The sequence below is a fragment of the Onychomys torridus genome, chromosome 9, assembly GCF_903995425.1.
Source record: "Onychomys torridus chromosome 9, mOncTor1.1, whole genome shotgun sequence".
NCBI lineage: Eukaryota > Metazoa > Chordata > Mammalia > Rodentia > Cricetidae > Onychomys > Onychomys torridus.
This window is the reverse complement of record NC_050451.1, coordinates 41,565,743-41,583,366: the sequence shown is the minus strand read 5'-3', so window position 1 is coordinate 41,583,366 and position 17,624 is coordinate 41,565,743. Positions and strand designations below refer to the sequence as shown.

General features: G+C 45.3%; 1 protein-coding gene across 1 annotated transcript in view; it reads right to left on the bottom strand.

The window, feature by feature from the left end:
- Positions 1 to 14,429, bottom strand: part of Rpgrip1 (RPGR interacting protein 1) — a 56,408-nt gene extending 41,979 nt beyond the window's left edge. The window contains exons 1-5 of the mRNA XM_036199159.1: positions 14,354 to 14,429; positions 11,597 to 11,738; positions 8,492 to 8,790; positions 5,718 to 5,817; positions 4,266 to 4,394 (exon numbers count right to left, since the gene is read on the bottom strand). Coding sequence (XP_036055052.1) covers positions 4,266 to 4,394; positions 5,718 to 5,817; positions 8,492 to 8,790; positions 11,597 to 11,738; positions 14,354 to 14,429 — 746 coding nt within the window. The remainder of the gene's footprint in view (positions 1 to 4,265; positions 4,395 to 5,717; positions 5,818 to 8,491; positions 8,791 to 11,596; positions 11,739 to 14,353) is intronic.
- Positions 14,430 to 17,624: the final 3,195 nt, after the last annotated feature.

The window sequence follows — 17,624 nt, the reverse complement described above, 5'->3', positions numbered from 1 at the left end:
ATGGGAAGGGGAAGGTAGAAGAAGCAGGAGGATCAGAGGTTCAAGATTCTCCTCTGCTCCATAGTGGATTTGGGCCAGCCTGGGTTCCATGAAACCCTGTCTCAAAAGGAGAAAAATAAAATAAAAACAAAGGAAAATCAATGGACCGTTTATTATTCAGCCTGAGGTAGCAGGGGTGGGGGTGGGTTGAGTGACGGAAACCTGGTAGAATCCTCAGTGCATATGGTTAAGTGAAAAGAGCCAACCGCAAAGCTACATTTGTACAGTTTCGAGCTATCTGATCCTTTGGGTGAAAGAAACAGCTGTACATAGACAGTAAAAGGATCATCAAGGCAGAGGACAGAGACACAATCAGGCAGAGCATAGGCGATTTCTAGGGCAGTGACTGTCCTGTGATACATAATGGTGGGTCCCTGTAATTACACACTTGCCAAACTCCCAGCATGCACAACAGCAAGAATGAACTTTTTTTTTCCTTTTTTTTGTTTTGTTTTGTTTTTGTGGGGTTTTTGTTTGTTTGTTTTTGGGTTTTGTTTTGTTTTGTTTTTCAAGACAGGATTTCTCAGTGTAGCTTTGGAGCCTTTCCTGGAACTCACTCTGTAGTCCAGGCTGGCTTCAAACTCAGAGTTCTACCTACCTCTGCCTCCAGAGTGCTGGGACGAAAGGCATTACGCCACCACACCTAACTAAGTATGAACTTTAATATGAACTGCTGCCTCTGTGTCAATATTAGCTCATTTTGATGTTTTGGGTTTTGTTTTGTTTTTTGAAATTTTCATTGAGAAAGGGTTTTACTATGTAACCTTGGCTTGCCTGGAATTCCTTCATCCAGGCTGGCCTTGAACTCATAAAGATTGGCCTGTCTCTGCCTCCCAAGTGCTGGGATTAAAGGCATGCGCCACCAGTTCTGGCTGTTAGTTATTTTGTAACAAAGGCACCACTTTGGGTTCAGTGGTAAAAAGCACGTGCTGCTCTTGGAAGGCAGAGAGAGAGAGAGAGAGTCTAGTCTCAGGTTAAACCAGCAGACAACCCCAGTTCCAAGGGTCTGGCGCCCTCTTCTGGCCTCTTCAGGTTCCAGGTGCACACAGTGCACTAACATGTCTGTAGACAAAACATTCCCACATTCAAAACACACACACACACACACACACACCACATAAATCTGAAAAATAAAGAGCAGCTGGAGAGTTGGCTTAGCTGTTAAGGGCACTTGTTGCTCTTACAGAGGACTGGGGTTCAATTCCTAGCATCTGCATGGTGGCTGGATCCAACCTCATTGTCTTCTGTCCTTCACAGGCAGCAGGCACTCACATGGTGCACAGACACATGTGTAAGTAAACATTCATAAACATGAAACGAAAATAAGTCTAAATAAAACATTTTAAATAAAATATAAACCGAAAAGGCTGTGGAGACAGGTGTATGTGGTCCTTCTTATTCAATTTGGCTATGAAACTAAAAGACTGATCTAAATGCAATCCATTTTCCACATGGTGTGTGTGTGTGTGTGTGTGTGTGTGTGTGTGTGTGTGTGTGTGTGTGTTCCACACTCATGTTTATACACATACGTGTGGAGCCCAGAGGTTGACGCTGGGTCTCTTCCTCATTTGCACTCCACTTTATTTGTTGAAACAAGGTCTCATACAGAACCTAGCTAGGTAATGAGTTCCACGGAGCCCCTTGTCTCCAATACCCTAGTGCTGAAATTGTAGACACATGCTGCCACACCCAGCTTTTCTGTGGCTGCTGAGCTTCCAAACCCTAGTCCTCATGCATCTGTAACAAGCAGTTTACTGATTGCGCTAATCTCCCTAGACTTTTTTCCATTAGCTTTATTTGTTTGTTTGTTTATTTGTTTATTTATTTTAAAAAGATTTATTTATTTATTTATTATGTATACAGAAGAGGGCGCCAGATCTCATTACAGATGGTTGTGAGCCACCATGTGGGTGCTGGGAATTGAACTCAGGACCTCTGGAAGAACAGTCGGTACTCTTAACCTCTGAGCCATCTCTCCAGCTCCTTGTTTGTTTATTTTTGCCAGTAGAATGAATCTTACCTTCAATTCCAGCACCCCAGAATCAGAGGAAGCCAACTCAGCCCTTGAGGAGGACTCTACCCCAACCTAAATCCCCAATCCTTTGACCAGCGCATAAAAGCACTTGCTACAAAAGTCACACAATTTAAGTTCAATTCTTGGAACTTCTGGTGGAATAAAAGAACCAACTCCAGCCGGGCGGTGGTCGTGCATGACTTTAATCCCAGCACTGTGGAGGCAGAGGCAGGTGGATCTCTGTGAGTTCGAGGCCAGCCTAGTCTACAAGAGTGAGTTCCAGGGCAGTCAAGACAGGACTGTTACACAGAGAAACCCTGTCTCAAAACAAAAAAACAAAAAACAAAAACCAGAAAGCAAGCCGGGCAGTGGTGGCACACGCCTGTAATCCTAGCACTCGGGAGGCAGAGGCAGGCAGATCTCTGTGAGTTCGAGGCCAGCCTGGGCTACAGAGTGAGTTCCAGGAAAGGCGCAGAGAAACCCTGTCTCGAAAAACCAAAGGAAAAAAAAACAGAAAACAAAACAAAACAAAAAAAACCTCCAGAAACTTGTCTCTGATCTGCCCACATATGGAAATCACATGTGTATGTCTGCATTTGAACACACACACACACACACACACAATAATAAAAGTAAAATAAAGCCAGGTGGTGGCGGCACACACCTTTAATCCCAGCACTGTGGAGGCAGAGGCAGGTGGATCTCTGAGTTCCAGGCCAGCCTGCTCTACAGAGTGAGTTCTAGGACAGCCAGGGCTGTTACACAGAGAAAAGTTGACTTGAAAAAAACTAACTAAATAAATAAAAGTAAAATAAAATATTTTTCAAAGGTGGGACAGGTTTATGCAGGATTTCCTTCCTTCATTCCTTTCTTCTTTCAGCTTGAGGACAATTTTAGTAGGATTTAAAGGGGGAAAATGCTTCAGGGCAGGCAAGCCTTAAATCTAAGCAACTGCCTGAGGGAGAAGAATGGAGGAGAGAAGGAAAAACACCATGCCAACTTGAGTTAAGAGGGCAGGAAAGGGCTGGAGAGATGCTCGGTGGTTAAGGGCACTGGCTGCTCTTCCAGAGGACCTGGGTTCAGTTCTCAGCACCCACATGGCAGCTCACAACCATCTGTAACTCCAGATCCAGAGGCTCCAACCCCCCTGGAAAAACACTCATACACATAAAATAAATAAATAAAATTAAATTTAAAAGAAGAGGTCATAGAGGTCAGCTACGTGCTGGGGAGGAGGTATTAGAGCAACAGTGATACCCAGTATGTCAGGGCAAACAGGTTTAGAGAAAGATAGACTCAAGAAAAGGAGAAGTTATGTGTGGGACTCTTTAAGAAACTACACTAAGGGGTTGGGGATTTAGCTCAGTGGTAGAGCAAGGCTTGCCTAGCAAGCGCAAAGCCCTGGGTTCGATCCTCAGCTCCCCAAAAAAAAAAAAAAAAAAAAAAAAAAAAAAAGAAAAGAAAGAAAGAATCTACACTAAGAGGGGGAACATGGGAAGGAAAAGTGTGTTATCTCATTAAAGCGATAAGTATCCTGCCTATCTTTTTTATATTTTATTAACCCTTTTTTAATATTACTTATTTGATTTTATTTATGTACATTGGCATCTGATCCCTGGAACTGGAGTTACAGACAGTTGTGAGCTTCCATGTAGTTGCTGGGAATTGAACCCGGGTTCTCTGGAAGAGCAGCCAGTGCTCTTAACCACCGAGTCATCTCTCCAGCCCCTTATTCTTTAAGAATTTCAGGCCAGGCTGTGGTGGCACAGGCCTTTAACCCTCGAGAGGCAGAAACAAGCAGATCTCTGTGAATTCAAGGCTAGCCTGGTAAACAGAGCTAGCTAGGTCCAGAACAGCCAGGGCTACATGGAGAAATTCCTTCCTTCCCCTACCTCCTCTCCTCTCTCTTTAGAAGTAGTCTCATATTCACCCTGGAATTCTCTGTGTAGACCAGGCTGGCCTCCATCAGAGATTCACCTGCCTATGCCTCCTGAGTGCTGGGATTAAAGGCATGCAACAAAATGCCTAGCCTCTTTATAAGCAGGATTTCTTAACGTATTAGATTCTCCAAGTCTATGTTTCAGACTGAATCTATTCCCAATCTCTTTTCCTCTGAGGTGAAGAAAAGCTGGAAAACAAAACCAAACCAAACAAACACCACCTTAGCTTTTTCTGCTCGGTATGGTTTGAGGTGCGGAATGTTAGCTCTCACCGAAGCTCCGCAGCCTTCCAAGCACATTCCGGTGAGCTCCTCCGCGTAAGCTGTTCCTCTCTGGGCATTTTCTTAGGAGACCTGGGAAGCTCTTCCACTTGTGTAGATGTAGTAGTCATAATGTGAGCACTGTAAAGCATACATAGACCAAAGGATGTAGCCCCAATCAGGACATGGCTGATAGAAAGTCCACTTCTATAATTAGAGGAAGATTAAACACAAACGGGGGAAGCAGAAACTTTTATAGGGCTTAGAACTGAGCTATTCACTTACCAAAAGAAGTTAGAAAACCAGTTACCTTAGTGATACAGAGGGTAAGCTTTTTTTTTTTTTTTTTTGTATGTGGAGCTGAGGACCGAACCCAGGGCCTTGTGCTTGCTAGGCAAGTGCTCTACCACTGAGCACCCGTGGGGTAATCTTACAAAATGCAGCCTGCACATGTCAACATAGGAGATAAAACTAAAAGGAAAGGGGAATACTTTAGGTTGTTAGACAGGAAGTTAACCTGTAAGTCCCACCTGCCCTAGGACAGTTAACCTCCTGGGATTCTGGGAGTTGTAGTTCTTAAAAATACACACACACACACACACACACACACACACACACACACACACACACACACCAAAGCCTCATGGGAAAGTATGGTGGCCTATGGGTTTTGTCATTGTAAGCTCCTCCAACAGGTATCTTAGAGACACTTACCTAGAAAGTTTCCAGGTGATGGTCCTGACCAAGTTCCATCTTGGTCAGAATTTATAATTTTAATGAAAGCCTGCTTAAATTCGGCCAAAATGGTGGAACTTGTTTTTCTGGTGAATTTCAGGATTAACATTATGAAAAGGACTTTTATTTTTTTCCTCAATGAACAGAGAAATGCTTGTTTTATAGATACAAGAAAAGAATGTGAACATAAATTTTGACAGGGCCTCATTGTGTAGACCGGGGTGGCCTGGAACTCAAGAGATACTCCTGTCTCTGTGCAGGTGTGCTGGGTGTAAGGAATGCTCGTCCTGTTGGTTCTTGTTTTGTAGTTTTAAACAAAGAAGTTGGAGGCTGGAGAGATGGCTCAGTGGTTAAGAGCACTGCCAGCTCTTCCAGATTGGACCCAGGTTCAATTCCCAGTAACTACATGGCAGCTCACAACTGTCTGTAGTTCCAGGGGACCATGTTCTAGGAGTCCAGTTTCAGGGGACCCCTAGTAAAACACCAATGCACATAAAAAAATAAAAGTAAATATTTTTTTTTTTTTTTAAAAAGAGAAGCTGGGCAGTGGTGGCGCACACCTTTAATCCCAGCACTCGGGAGGCAGAGGCAGGTGGATCTCTGTGAGTTCGAGGCCAGCCTGGTCTACAGAGTGAGTTCCAGGACAGCCTCCAAAGCTACAGAGAAACCCTGTCTCGAAAAACCAAAAAAAAAAAAGAAAAAAAAGAAAAGAAAGAAAGAGGAACTCACAATTGCCGGGGTTCACTGGTTATTTCGATTCTGTTGTCCTCATCTCTCACATATCCCTTGAAGGTAGGAGGGGCTGTACAGCTGCGCCTGTCTTTTTGCCCTGAAAATTTAGGCAGAGAAAGATGTGAGATGTAGCCACAGTACCTTCTAGAACACCACATACCAAAACCTGGATGTCAAATGCTGGCCACTATGAGCCTTGAGGCTCGGAGAAAAGCCCTATGCGATGATTAGTCACAAAGGTGTTTCCTTCCTTCTTACATAAAATCAGAACTGCAAATACCTTCAGCCAAGGATACTGACTCAGTGGGGCTGGAGAGATGGCCCAGTGGTTAAGAGCACTGGCTGCTCTTCCATCCTCTTCCAGAGGTCCTGAGTTCAATTCCCAGCAATCACATGGTGGCTCACAACCATCTGTAATGAGATCTGGCACCCTATTCTGGCATCCATACATGCATACAACAGAATACATAATAATACTAATAATAATAATAATAATAATAATAATAAAATAACAAAAAAAGAATACTTTCAGTGAGTGGGTACAAGTGGGAGGGATGAAGAAAGATTCAAGCTAGTGCAAGCCAGGCCAGGGCCTGGTACAAAACAGGTACTCAGTCATGCTTAAATGTCCTCATTTATTTCATTCTGTTTGTTTTGGTTTCTCTGTGTAGCCCTGGCTCTCCTCGAACTCACCATGTAGACCAGGCTGGCCTTGAACACAGAAATCTGCCTACTTCTACCTGGATCTGTGCTTTTAAGGCTTGCTTAAACCACTCCCAGGTTTGTTTTATGTTTTGTTTTGTTTTGTTTTTGAGGCAGGGTCCCACTCCGCAGTCCAGGTCAGCCTGCAACTGATAGCAATTCTTCCTCGGCCTCCTGAGGGCTGACATTACAAACGTGATGCCTGGCTCAGGACTGAAATCTAGATTCCAATTTCTTCAGCTGTTTTTTTTTTTTTTTTTTTGCAAACGTTTGCTTATCTGGAATATAGGACTTGAAAGCATAGAACCATACTACACAAAACAAGTGAGGATTTGGGGGAGTGATAGTGCAGCAGGACTTTTAGTTCCAGCACTCCAGAGGCAGAGGCAGGCAGATCTCTGAGTTCGAGTCCAGGCTGGTCTACAGAGTGAGTTCCAAGACAGCCAGGGCTACACAGAGCAACCTTGTCTTGAAAAACCAAAACACCAAACAGACAAAAAACCCAAATGAGTATTTAAGCAATAAGATGCGAGTGTCTAAATCAAATATTGTTTGTAGACTTGTTTTGCCCAGGATCTCCTCACTAACTTAGCCCTTGAGAACAGACTGTCTTCTGGAGGCTGCTGCTGAGGTCCAAGACAGACCTCAGGCTCAGCCAGTTAGAGTGTGCGAAGAGAAAGTACAACCCATGCTGACTCTTTGCTGTGGGGCTCAGGACCTCAGCCTGGGCCGCACTCAGGAAACGCTGAGCCTACAGAATCGTGTGTAGTTTGTGTGTATGCTTCTTGGGAGAAGGGCCTTAAATATGGCTCTGGTTTCAAGAGCAGTTCTCTTCTCCAAAATCGGAGCACAGAGGCACAGTTGCCCCGAAGCCCAGGCCTCCCAGCCACGTGTCTGGCTTTCAGACCCTCACTCCTAAACATAGTCCCAGTGCTCAAGGTGGCTCCTTCCTACACTGCTGTGGACTCCACCAGCAAAACTTCTGTTGCCACTGTCTGCTTATCTTTGACAAAATCCTTTGGAAACTGAATTGTTTGTTCATCTTGTTTTATTTTTTGAGACAGGGGTCTCAACTGTGGACTCCTGGCTGGCTTGGAACTTGCTATGTAGGGCAGGATGACCCGAATTATCAGAGACCCTGCAGCCTCTTAATTCTGGAGAGAGAGTGGGGATTATCGCAACCAGCTGTCGATTTTGAAGATTTTGTTTTGTTTTGTTTTGTTTTTGTTTTTCGAGACAGGGTTTCTCTGTGTAGCTTTGTGTCTTTCCTGGAACTCACTCGGTAGCCCAGGCTGGCCTCGAACTCACAGAGATCCTCCTGCCTCTGCCTCCCGAGTGCTGGGATTATTAAAAGCGTGCGCCGCCACCACCACCTGGCCCAATTTTTTTAATGTTTAATTTTTTGATTTTGATTACCGTACAAAATGATGGGTTTCTCTGCAGTTGTACATAGGTACCACCGCTTTGTGTCTCCTCCTTTGCCTTCCCTGGTGGGTTCCCTTCCTTCCCCCAGATAATCTTCCCTTCTGATTCCTTACCACTGATACCCTTTCTTTACGCCCCTCGCCTTGGTGTTGTTTTAGTTCTGTTTTTTTTTTTTTTGTTTTTTTTGTGGTTGCTGTTTTATTTTTTGGAGGTCCTGGAGATTAATTTACAGTATCAATCATGTTAACCAAGCCCTTGGCCACCAAGTCACATGCAGGCAGTGAATTCAGAAATTTGTACCCAACTTCCAAAGGGGAGTGGAGGGTGGGGTGGGAGCGGGCGGGGCAGGCTTTTAGAAAGATGGAAAAGTGAGATAACAAAGATAAGAGAATGCTGGGTGATCCTGGCGCGCGCCTTTAATCCCAGCATCTGGGAGGCAGAGGCAGGCGGATCTCTGAGTTCGAGGTCAGCCTGGTCTAGAGTGAGTTCCAGGACAGCCAGAACTACACAGAGAAAACCTGTCTCAGAAAACAAAACAAACTAAAGAAGAACAAAGCAGGAAAGAAACATGATTGGTGATTCAGTCCCCTCGTGGGGCGTGGTTCCAGCCTCACTCTGCTTGGGTTTCTGCTGCAGTTACACACCAGGAGTGTGGGACCGTCTTTGTCCTGCGGGGACTCGAGGCTGCGCACCGCCTGGCGCGCTGGAGGGACACAGGCGCTGTGGATGTGCTTTTCTCCTGGGAACCGAGGAGCGTGGGGGCGCCGAGGTGGTGCGTGGGGGCGCCGAGGTGGTGCGTGGGGGCGCCGAGGTGGTGCGTGGGGGCGCCGAGAAGGTGCGTGGGGGCGCCCAGGAGCGTTGCCGCCTCGCAGGCTCCCTGAGCGCAGCAAGTGCCAGCAGGTCCCGCTGGGTAGTGGTGGATTGCTGCGTGGTATTCCTCCGCCTATGGCAAAACAGATCACGTGGGTTTCCCCGCCCACCAACCCTCGCTGGGGTTGAAGTTGGGGCTTGGTTCTAGCTGGGCTAGCCTCAGGGCTATTCTGGCTGGGTAAGCCTTAGGGCTAACTGTGGCTTGAATGAAACAGCATGATCAAAAAAATAATAATTTGGCGGGCTGGAGAGATGGCTCAGCAGTTAAGAGCACTGACTGCTCTTCCAGAGGTTCTGAGTTCAATTCCCAGCAACCACATGGTGGCTCACAACCATCTGTAATGAGATCTGGTGCCCTCTTCTGGCCTGCAGGTGTACATGCAGACAGAACACGGTATACGTAATAAATAAATAAATAAATAAATCTTAAAAAAAAATAATTTGGGGAGAAAAGGGCTTATTTGGCTTATGTTTCCACACTGTAGTCCATCACCGAAGGAAGTCAGGATAAGAACTCTCACACAGGGCCAGGACCTGGAGGCAGGAGCAGGTGTAGAGCCCATGGAGGAGTGCTGCTTACTGGCTTGCTCCCCTCGGCTCAATCAGCCTGATTTCTTTTTTTTTCTTTTTCTTTTTCTTTCTCTCTTTTTTTCTTTTTTTTTTTTTTTTTAAAGCTAAGGATCGAACCCAGGGCCTTGCGCTTGCTATAGAACCCAAGACAACCAGCCCAGGGATGGTACCACCTGCAATGGGTTGGACCTTCCTGAACCCTCCTCCATCAATCACTAAGAAAATGCCCTACGGCTAGATCTTTGTTATTTTGGTTTGGTTTGGTTTTGGTTTTCAAGACAAGGGTTCTCTGTGCATCCCTGGCTGTCCTGGAACTTTCTCTGTAGACCAGGCTGGCCCTGGAACTCAGAGATGTACTTGCCTCTGCTTGCCAGTGCTGGGATTATAAGCATGTACTATGATGCCTGGTAAGAAACAAACGAGATTTAAGAGAAGAAATAAATGTAAGTAAAGTGTTCACTTCTATGCGATTGTTAAGTCTCAGGCAGTCCATATGTCCAGACATGACAGTCTTGGCTCAATTCAAGCTGGACTATAAAACGATTTGTGGTGGTTAGATAAAAGCCAGCATTCCTCAGGAACTTGTGACACCCATTCCCGTCTGCCAAAAGGAGTTACTTCCCTCGCCTCTGGCAGAAGGGACATGCGGCTCTTTGTTGACATATACCTGAGGTTGTGTATCAAAGCCCAAGCTGGTCTGGAGGCTCCCTCAGTACAGTCATACATCTCAAAGTCTCCATGCTAGCACCCCCAGGCCTTCTCCACCTGATGGGCTTCCCGCCCCACAGCTTCTCTTTATAATCCACGTGCTTTCTCTACTCTGAGCTCTCTTGCTTCTCTAGAAGATAGCCAGCCCCGGCCATGTCCACTCTACTTCATTTTTTCTCTGCTCTAGACTCTTCTATGCCTCTAGATTTACAATAAAAACCTCCCCACTTGAACCAGGCGATGGGAGCGGGGCACTCCTTAATCCCAGCACTCAGGAGGCAAAGGCAGGTGGATCTCTGAGTCTGAGGCCAGCTGATCTACAAACCAAATTCCAGGACATCTAGGGCTGTTACACAGAGAAATACTGTCTCAACCTCTCCCCCCACCAAAAAAAAATTAATCTCTGACTCAGGCTTGGTGATGTAGGCCTATAACTCCAGCCCAGGATTTAACTGCTGTTCAGCACCAAGGTTGTTTAGGAAACATTACCACATGAGAAAAAGCAAGACTACAGGAGTGTGACCTGACGTCTACCCATAATTCCAGCCTTAGGCGCACAGGCAGGGGACTGCTCCAAGTTTCAGGCCAGCCAGACCTATATAACTTGACACTGTCTCAAAAAAAATCATGAAAAGGGGTTGGGTGTGTTGGCACACTCCTGCCTAGGTATACCCAGAGATCCAGAATTGGAAGCCCACAGCCTAAGATCACTGTGTATGGAACATTTTGGAGTTAGGGCTTTAGCTCTGCCGCTTGCTAGGTATGATCATGGGCTCTTCAGGTTTCTTTCTCCTCCTAATACTCTGCCTTCACACTCTATCTCATGGTTTGAAAGAAAATGGCCTCCAAAGGGCATACACCATTAGGAGTTGTAGCCTTGCTGGAGTAGGTGTGGTTGGTGTTGTTGGAGGAAGTATGTCACTGTGGAGGTGGGCTTCAAGGCCTCATATATGCTCAAGCCATGCCCAGTGAGACACACCATTCATTTCCTGTTGCAAAATGTCGACCTCTCAGCTACCTCTCCAGGACCATGTCTGCCTGCAGGTTGAATGTCCCACCATGATGATAATAGATTGAAAGTATAAGCCACCTCAATTAAATGTTTTCCTTGGTAAGAGTTGCTGTGGTCATGGTGTCTCTTCACAGTAATAGAAACGTTAACTAAGACACACTAGTAAATGAGTCAACAGATGTAATAGTAAATCAGTTCATGTGTGTACAGAACACACAATATGCCTGCACGCAGTAAAGAGTCAACTGATCTTTACTTTTCAAAAGAAAACTTCCTTTTCATACTCCTAACGCCCTTGTTCTGTCAAGATTTTACCATCCACCCTGCCTCCATCCCCTCCCTTACAGCTCTGTGCATTGGAATACCATCACCAGGCTACTTGGGCTGCTCTGTGCTGTGTTCAATTCTGAGATGTGTGGTAGAAAAACAAGAAAGCAATAATGTTTGCAAAAATATTTCTGAGCCCGACATCCTTGATGTTTGATTAATTTGTTTGGCACAGACATCTGAGGAAAACAGAGTCCTTTCAGTTTGTACAGAGCCAGTTTGCCTCAGATGCAGCTTTTGAAAGCATAAGAACTCCGGGTACCTTTTGTTTTTATCTCGTTGCTTCAGAGAAAGTTCCTTCACCAACATAGGCTCTTTCTGAAGATGAAAGAGTCTGTAGTCCGGGTCCTCCTGGCTCACCTTGTCCATGTGTGACTGAACCTTCACACTCTTACCTGAAGCCCCTGAAGAGAGGAGTTGGAGAATATTTTTACATGTTGTCTTGTTTATTTATTCTATTTTATTTTGTGTGTTTGTTTTTCAAGACAGGGATTTTCTGTGTAGCCCTGGGTGTCCTGGAACTCGATCTGTATGTAAACCAGACTGGCCTCAAACTCAGAGAGGCCTTTGCCTCCTGAGTGCTGGAATTAAAGGTGTGCACCACCATAGCCTAGACCTTTATTTATTTATTAACTTTTTAAGAGTCTTGCCAGGTGGGGGTTGGAGATATGGCTCAGGGGTTAAGAGCACTGGCTGCTCTTCCACAGGACCTGAGTTCTGTTACCAGAACCCATGTTGGGCAGCTCACAACAGCCTATAACGCCGAAGCTAGGGATGGAACTCAGGTGGCAAGCTTTGTGGTGAGTGCCTTTGTCTGCTGAGATCTCGCTGGCCCTGTCTATTGTTTTTTGAGATAAGCTCTCACTTTGTAACACAAGCTAGCCTTGAACTTGTAATTCTTCAGGGTCTGTCTGTAAAGTACTGATGTAGCAAGAGAATAGAATAGAAACTTTAGGGCTGAAGAGAGATGGTTCAGAGGTTAAGAGCACTGGTTGCTCTTCTAAAGGTCCTGAGTTCAATTCCCAGCAACCACATGGTGGCTCAACAACCATCTGTAATGAGATCTGGTGCCCTTTTCTGGTAAGCAGGCATACATGCAGACATACAAACAGAACACTGTATACATAATAAATAAATAAATCTTTAAAAAAATAAAAAGAAACTTTAAAAAGCTACATCAAGATGGTATGGTGGGGCGGGGTGGTGGTGCACGCCTTTAATCCCAGTGCTTGGGAGGCAGAAGTAGGCAGACTTCTGTGAGTTCTAGGCCAGGCCAGCCATGGTAACACAGTGAGACCTTTTCTCAAAAAATAAATGAATACATAGATTAACGTATAAAAGAAGCTAGGACAGATACTGGAAGCCCGTGCCCAGCTGGCTGCATACAACAAACACAGTATGCTTGAGAAGAGCTCCTTTTTCCTTTCTTCTGCCTGTAACAGAGTGAGTTTTAGTATGGCCCAGGCATTTCCTTTTAGATTGTGCATCTCTGCTTTTTTTTTGGGGGGGGGGGGTTGTTTCGAGACAGGGTTTCTCTGTGTAGCTTTGCGCCTTTCCTGGAACTCACTTGGTAGCCCAGGCTGACCTCGAACTCACAGAGATCCGACTGCCTCTGCCTCCCGAGTGCTGGGATTACAGGTGTGCGCCATCACCGCCCCCCTCCCCTTGTATCTCTGCTTCTTAAGCCTGAAATACTAACATGGGGGAGGTGTGTAAAGTGCACCAGTCCATTATCAGCTTTCATAGTGTCCAGGGTGGAGATAGCTAGCTTAACTTTCCCAACCCCATGACAGAATCTTTATTATGAGAGGCCCAGAGGCACTCTGTCTCAGAGTACACATCCAGCCCTGGAGGCTGATGCATCCAGGACCACAAGGACAGAAGGGCTTGGTTGATTTCATTTACTAATAAAATTGTTTAACTTTTAAATTAATTAAAAGAAAAAAAAAACTTCAATGGTTGAGAAGATGCTTCAGTCAGTAAAGTACACGTCTCCCAACCATGAGGATCAGAGTTTAGATCTTCAGAATCCACATAAAACATCAGTCATGGTGGCCTGTGATCCCAGCAACGGCAAGCTGGGTGGTCAAGACAGATGGACAGCCAAAAGCTCTCAGACAAGCTTCCAAACTTACATAGTCAGGTCCTGTAGTAGGACAGGACCATAGGGTTAAGGAAATTGGCTCAGACCAGTTGCTAAGTAAGGCAAGCACATAACATACTCCTTATGAGCCAACCTGGAGTCTGCCTGAGGACCTAGGAACAGGAGCTGTTAGAGTGTCTGGTCACTGTCAGAGCTCCTAGTCGATGTCAGAGTTCCTGATCATGCCCAGCCAATGAGGGACGACCACACAGGCTGGGTGCTGGGAGGAGAGTATATAAGGTTTTCCCTGTTATTGAATAAAAGAGTTTGTTATTTGCCTTCAAACCGACTCCCCGGTGTCTGTGCCATTGATGCCGCGCCTTCTCACCCCTCCCCTGAGGGAGCCCTTAGGATCCAAGCAACAAGGTCCCAAGCCAATAAGTAAATGTCTCAAAACAAAAGGTGGAAGGTACCAACACCCAAGATTGACCATCTACCTCTATTTGTCCTCCCCAGATGTGCACACAAACATACACACACAGAATCAGAATAAAATACTAAGAAAATCTAAGAAGGCTCAGAAGTGACTCGGTGGTTAAGGGTACTTACTGCTCTTGCAGAGGACCCTTGTTCAGTACCATGCATCCACATGGTAGCTCACAACCACCTGCCTGTTTGAGGGGATCTAATGAACACAGCATTGCACGTGCACACACGTGATGCACATATATACTCAGGGACACACACATATGCATACCCATAAAATTAAATAAATATTAAATATTTAAATAAAAAGAATATTTAAGAAAAGGACTGAAAGAAAACAGTTGCCATTGTGGAGACTATCAGAACTGTCTCCCCCCACCCCCTTGACAGACTGGGAATTATCTCAGTCAGAGGTGAAGACATCCATATCTAGGCACAGGATTTATCTACCTTCCAACAGATGAATTGAGTCATCTGTGTCTCTAACTGGTAGATCCTCTGGTATGTGGTCCAGTAGATGTATCATCACCTCAATTATCAGGCTGTAAGGGATCCTGGAAGACACTAAATAAAGGAAAAGTCTTTATGATCTTATAACTTTAGACTGTCTTCTGCAGGATCTCCCTAAATTGTAGTAGGAATTTCCCAGTACTTTTGTGGTAGCATTTGACACATCATAGTTATATTTGTTGTGGTGGTGTGGACAACAACAAGGCCATGCACTCAGTAATCATGATATTATTTATTCAAAGTTAAAATTAACTTTCTGATCATAGGATTGATACTTACCATTTTTGATTAATTTTAAGTATCTGCTCCTCCTGGTAGAAAATGACTAACCCTTCTCTCTGGGAAATGGGCTTCTAAATCTTCTTTCCTCTCAGTTTACAGGGGCTGACTCTTATCAGTTTATATTCTATGACCTAGCTACTGTGATGGGATCAGACACAGAATACTGATGTCTATTGGTGAAATTATTAAGGCCACTCCATGTAGTTAAAAGGGAGGTTTATTTTGTGGGGTAACTTACAAATGAAGGGATAGGTTGTAGGGTCTGGCAAAGGTATGGCGCAGTCCGGAGGTGTTCTCTGGAGAATCTGATCTGTCTACCTCCTGTGTCCAGCTTCCCAGATCCAAGAGAGACTTCTCTCTATCCCAGGTCTTCAGCTTCCTCCCTCAGCCCCACCTTGTGGGCGTGACCATTACCGAAGCCTCAATGGGGGTTGGAACTTCCAGGCCAATGCTGGGATGGCTACCCTCTACAGATGTCAGTTCAATTAGTCATGTACTATCTCCTGGAGAGCTGGAAAAAGGCAGAGAAAGTTAAATTAAGCTAGATATGGTGATATATACCTATAACCCTATCATTTAAGAGGCCAAGGCAGGAGGATTCAAAGTTTGAAGCCTGTCTGGGCTACTTAGCTAGACATTGTTTAGAAAGAAAGAAAGAGAGAGAGAGAGAGAGAGAGAGAGAGAGAGAGAGAGAGAGAAAGGAAGGAAGGAAGGAAGGAAGGAAGGAAGGAAGGAAGGAAGAGAGAAAGAAAGAAAGAAAGAAAGAAAGAAAAGAGAGGGTCTGGAGAGGTGGCTCAGTTTAAGAGCACTGGCTGCTCTTCCAGAGGTCCTGAGTTCAATTTCCAGCAACCACATGGTGGCTCACAACCATCTATAATGAGATCTGGCACCTTCTTCTGGTGTGTAGGCATACATGCAAGCAGAATGTTGTATACATAATCAATCTATCAAACTTGGTCTGGAAAGTTGGCTCAGTGGTTAAGGGCACTGACTGCTCTCCCAAAGAACTGGGGTTCCAATCCCAGCACCAACATGGCAGCTAACAACTGTCTATAACTCAAAGATCTGACCTGCAAGCAAAACACCAATGCACATAAAATAAAAGTAAATAAATTAAAAAAAAATCTTTAAAAGAGAAAGGAAGAAAAAGAGAGGATCTAGAGAGATGACTCAGAGGTTAAGAGCACTTACTGCTCTTGCAGGGGACCTGTATCCTGTTCCTAACACCCACACGTAGGCTCATAAGTGTTTTTGACTCCAGTTCCAGGGAGTCTGGTGCCTCTTCAACCTCCACAGGCTCCTGGATGCATGTGGTACATAGACATACATGCAGGCACACATGCGTACACATAAAATCAAGTCAAATCAATATAATAAGGGGGAGGAGGGGGAGGAAGAAGGAGGAGGAGTTCAAACTAGTCTCTGTGAGTGGGCGTTCAGGACAGGCACATTCTGTCTTTTCTGTCTTGAATGATAGAGAGAGCCTGTCTGTGAAATGTCTCCCACCTTGTTCAACACTCTCCCCTGGTTTTAGATACGGAGTACAAACATACCACTGCATCCAAAGTTATATCCCTGCAGCCTCACACGATACCTGATGTCTTTCAAGCATCATAACTTGCATAGCTCCTGGATATCTCAAAGTCAGCCTCTCAAGCAGAACTCTCATTTCTCTGACCTCTATTCCCTGTCTCTGTGTGTGCCACTGGCATCCTAGCCACCCCAAAGCCTCGATACCTCCCCTCCCCTCAGCCAGTAGCATGTGCTCTGGTTTCTTCCTCAAGGTCACATTCTCCAGAACTGTAAATTCAGGCATCAGAGTGTCTTTCCTCAACTGCCATATTTTCCTAATGCTCTCCGTTTCCCTCTCTAACCTCTACCAGGTCTCACTAAAACATTCATAGCGACTTGATAAAGTGACCCACATGTACAATGCTGAAAAGTTCCCAGGGGGTTTTCGGTACCTTCAAATGAAATCTAAACTTTCTGCCAAAGCCCATAAGGCCCTGTACAAAGTGGTGCCTTTTTCACGATGCCCTGCCTTAAGTCAGGCTCTGTGCCTCTTGTGTTCAGCTTACCACACTGCTCAACCCTGGTCTTCTCTGTGGCTCCAGTCATCATGTTCCTGCTAGTCTCCATGGCTCTTGGACTTTACTGGACTGCTTTTCCTCTTGCTCTTTTACTATTACGATTGATTGATTGATTGGTTGATTTTTGAAACAGGATCTCTCTACACAGCTCTGGCTGTCATAAAACTTGCTTTATAGATTCAACTGGCCTCAAACTTACAGAGATCTACCTGCCTGCGTCTCCTGAGTGCTGGGATTAATGGCATGTGACACCAAGACAGGCCTCTTTTTCTCTTGCTCTTAAATTGATTGTCTCTTCATTATTCAGTTTCTCAGCATCTCTTTCTTTCTTGGGGTGGGGTTGGGGGCCTAGGGATCAAACTCAGGGCCTCATTCATGCTAGATAAATCCTCTACCACTGAGTCACGTCTCCAGTCCTCAGCATCTTTCCATCTGCCAAAAGAACTTGCTCTGATCCTGACAGCTACAGTGCACAGTCTCCCAGTTACTTGTTCATGTCACTCTGCTTATTACCCATGACACATTCTTGTGTGTGTACAAGAATGAACTCATGCTTCAGACGGGGTTTCTCTGTATAGCCCTGGATGTCCTGGAACTTCGTAGACCAAAGTGGCCTCGAACTCAAAGATCTCCCTGTGTCTGATCCCCCAGTTCTGGGATTAAAAGAGTGCACTGGGCTCAACCTCTGTCACATTCCTTTTTTCTTCCCTCCAAGACAGGGTTTCACTGTGTAGCCCTGGCTGTCCTGGAACTCACTTGGTAGACCACGATGACCTCAAACTCACAAAGATAGGGCTGCCTCTGCCTCCCGAGTGCTGGGATCAAAAGCATGGGCCACC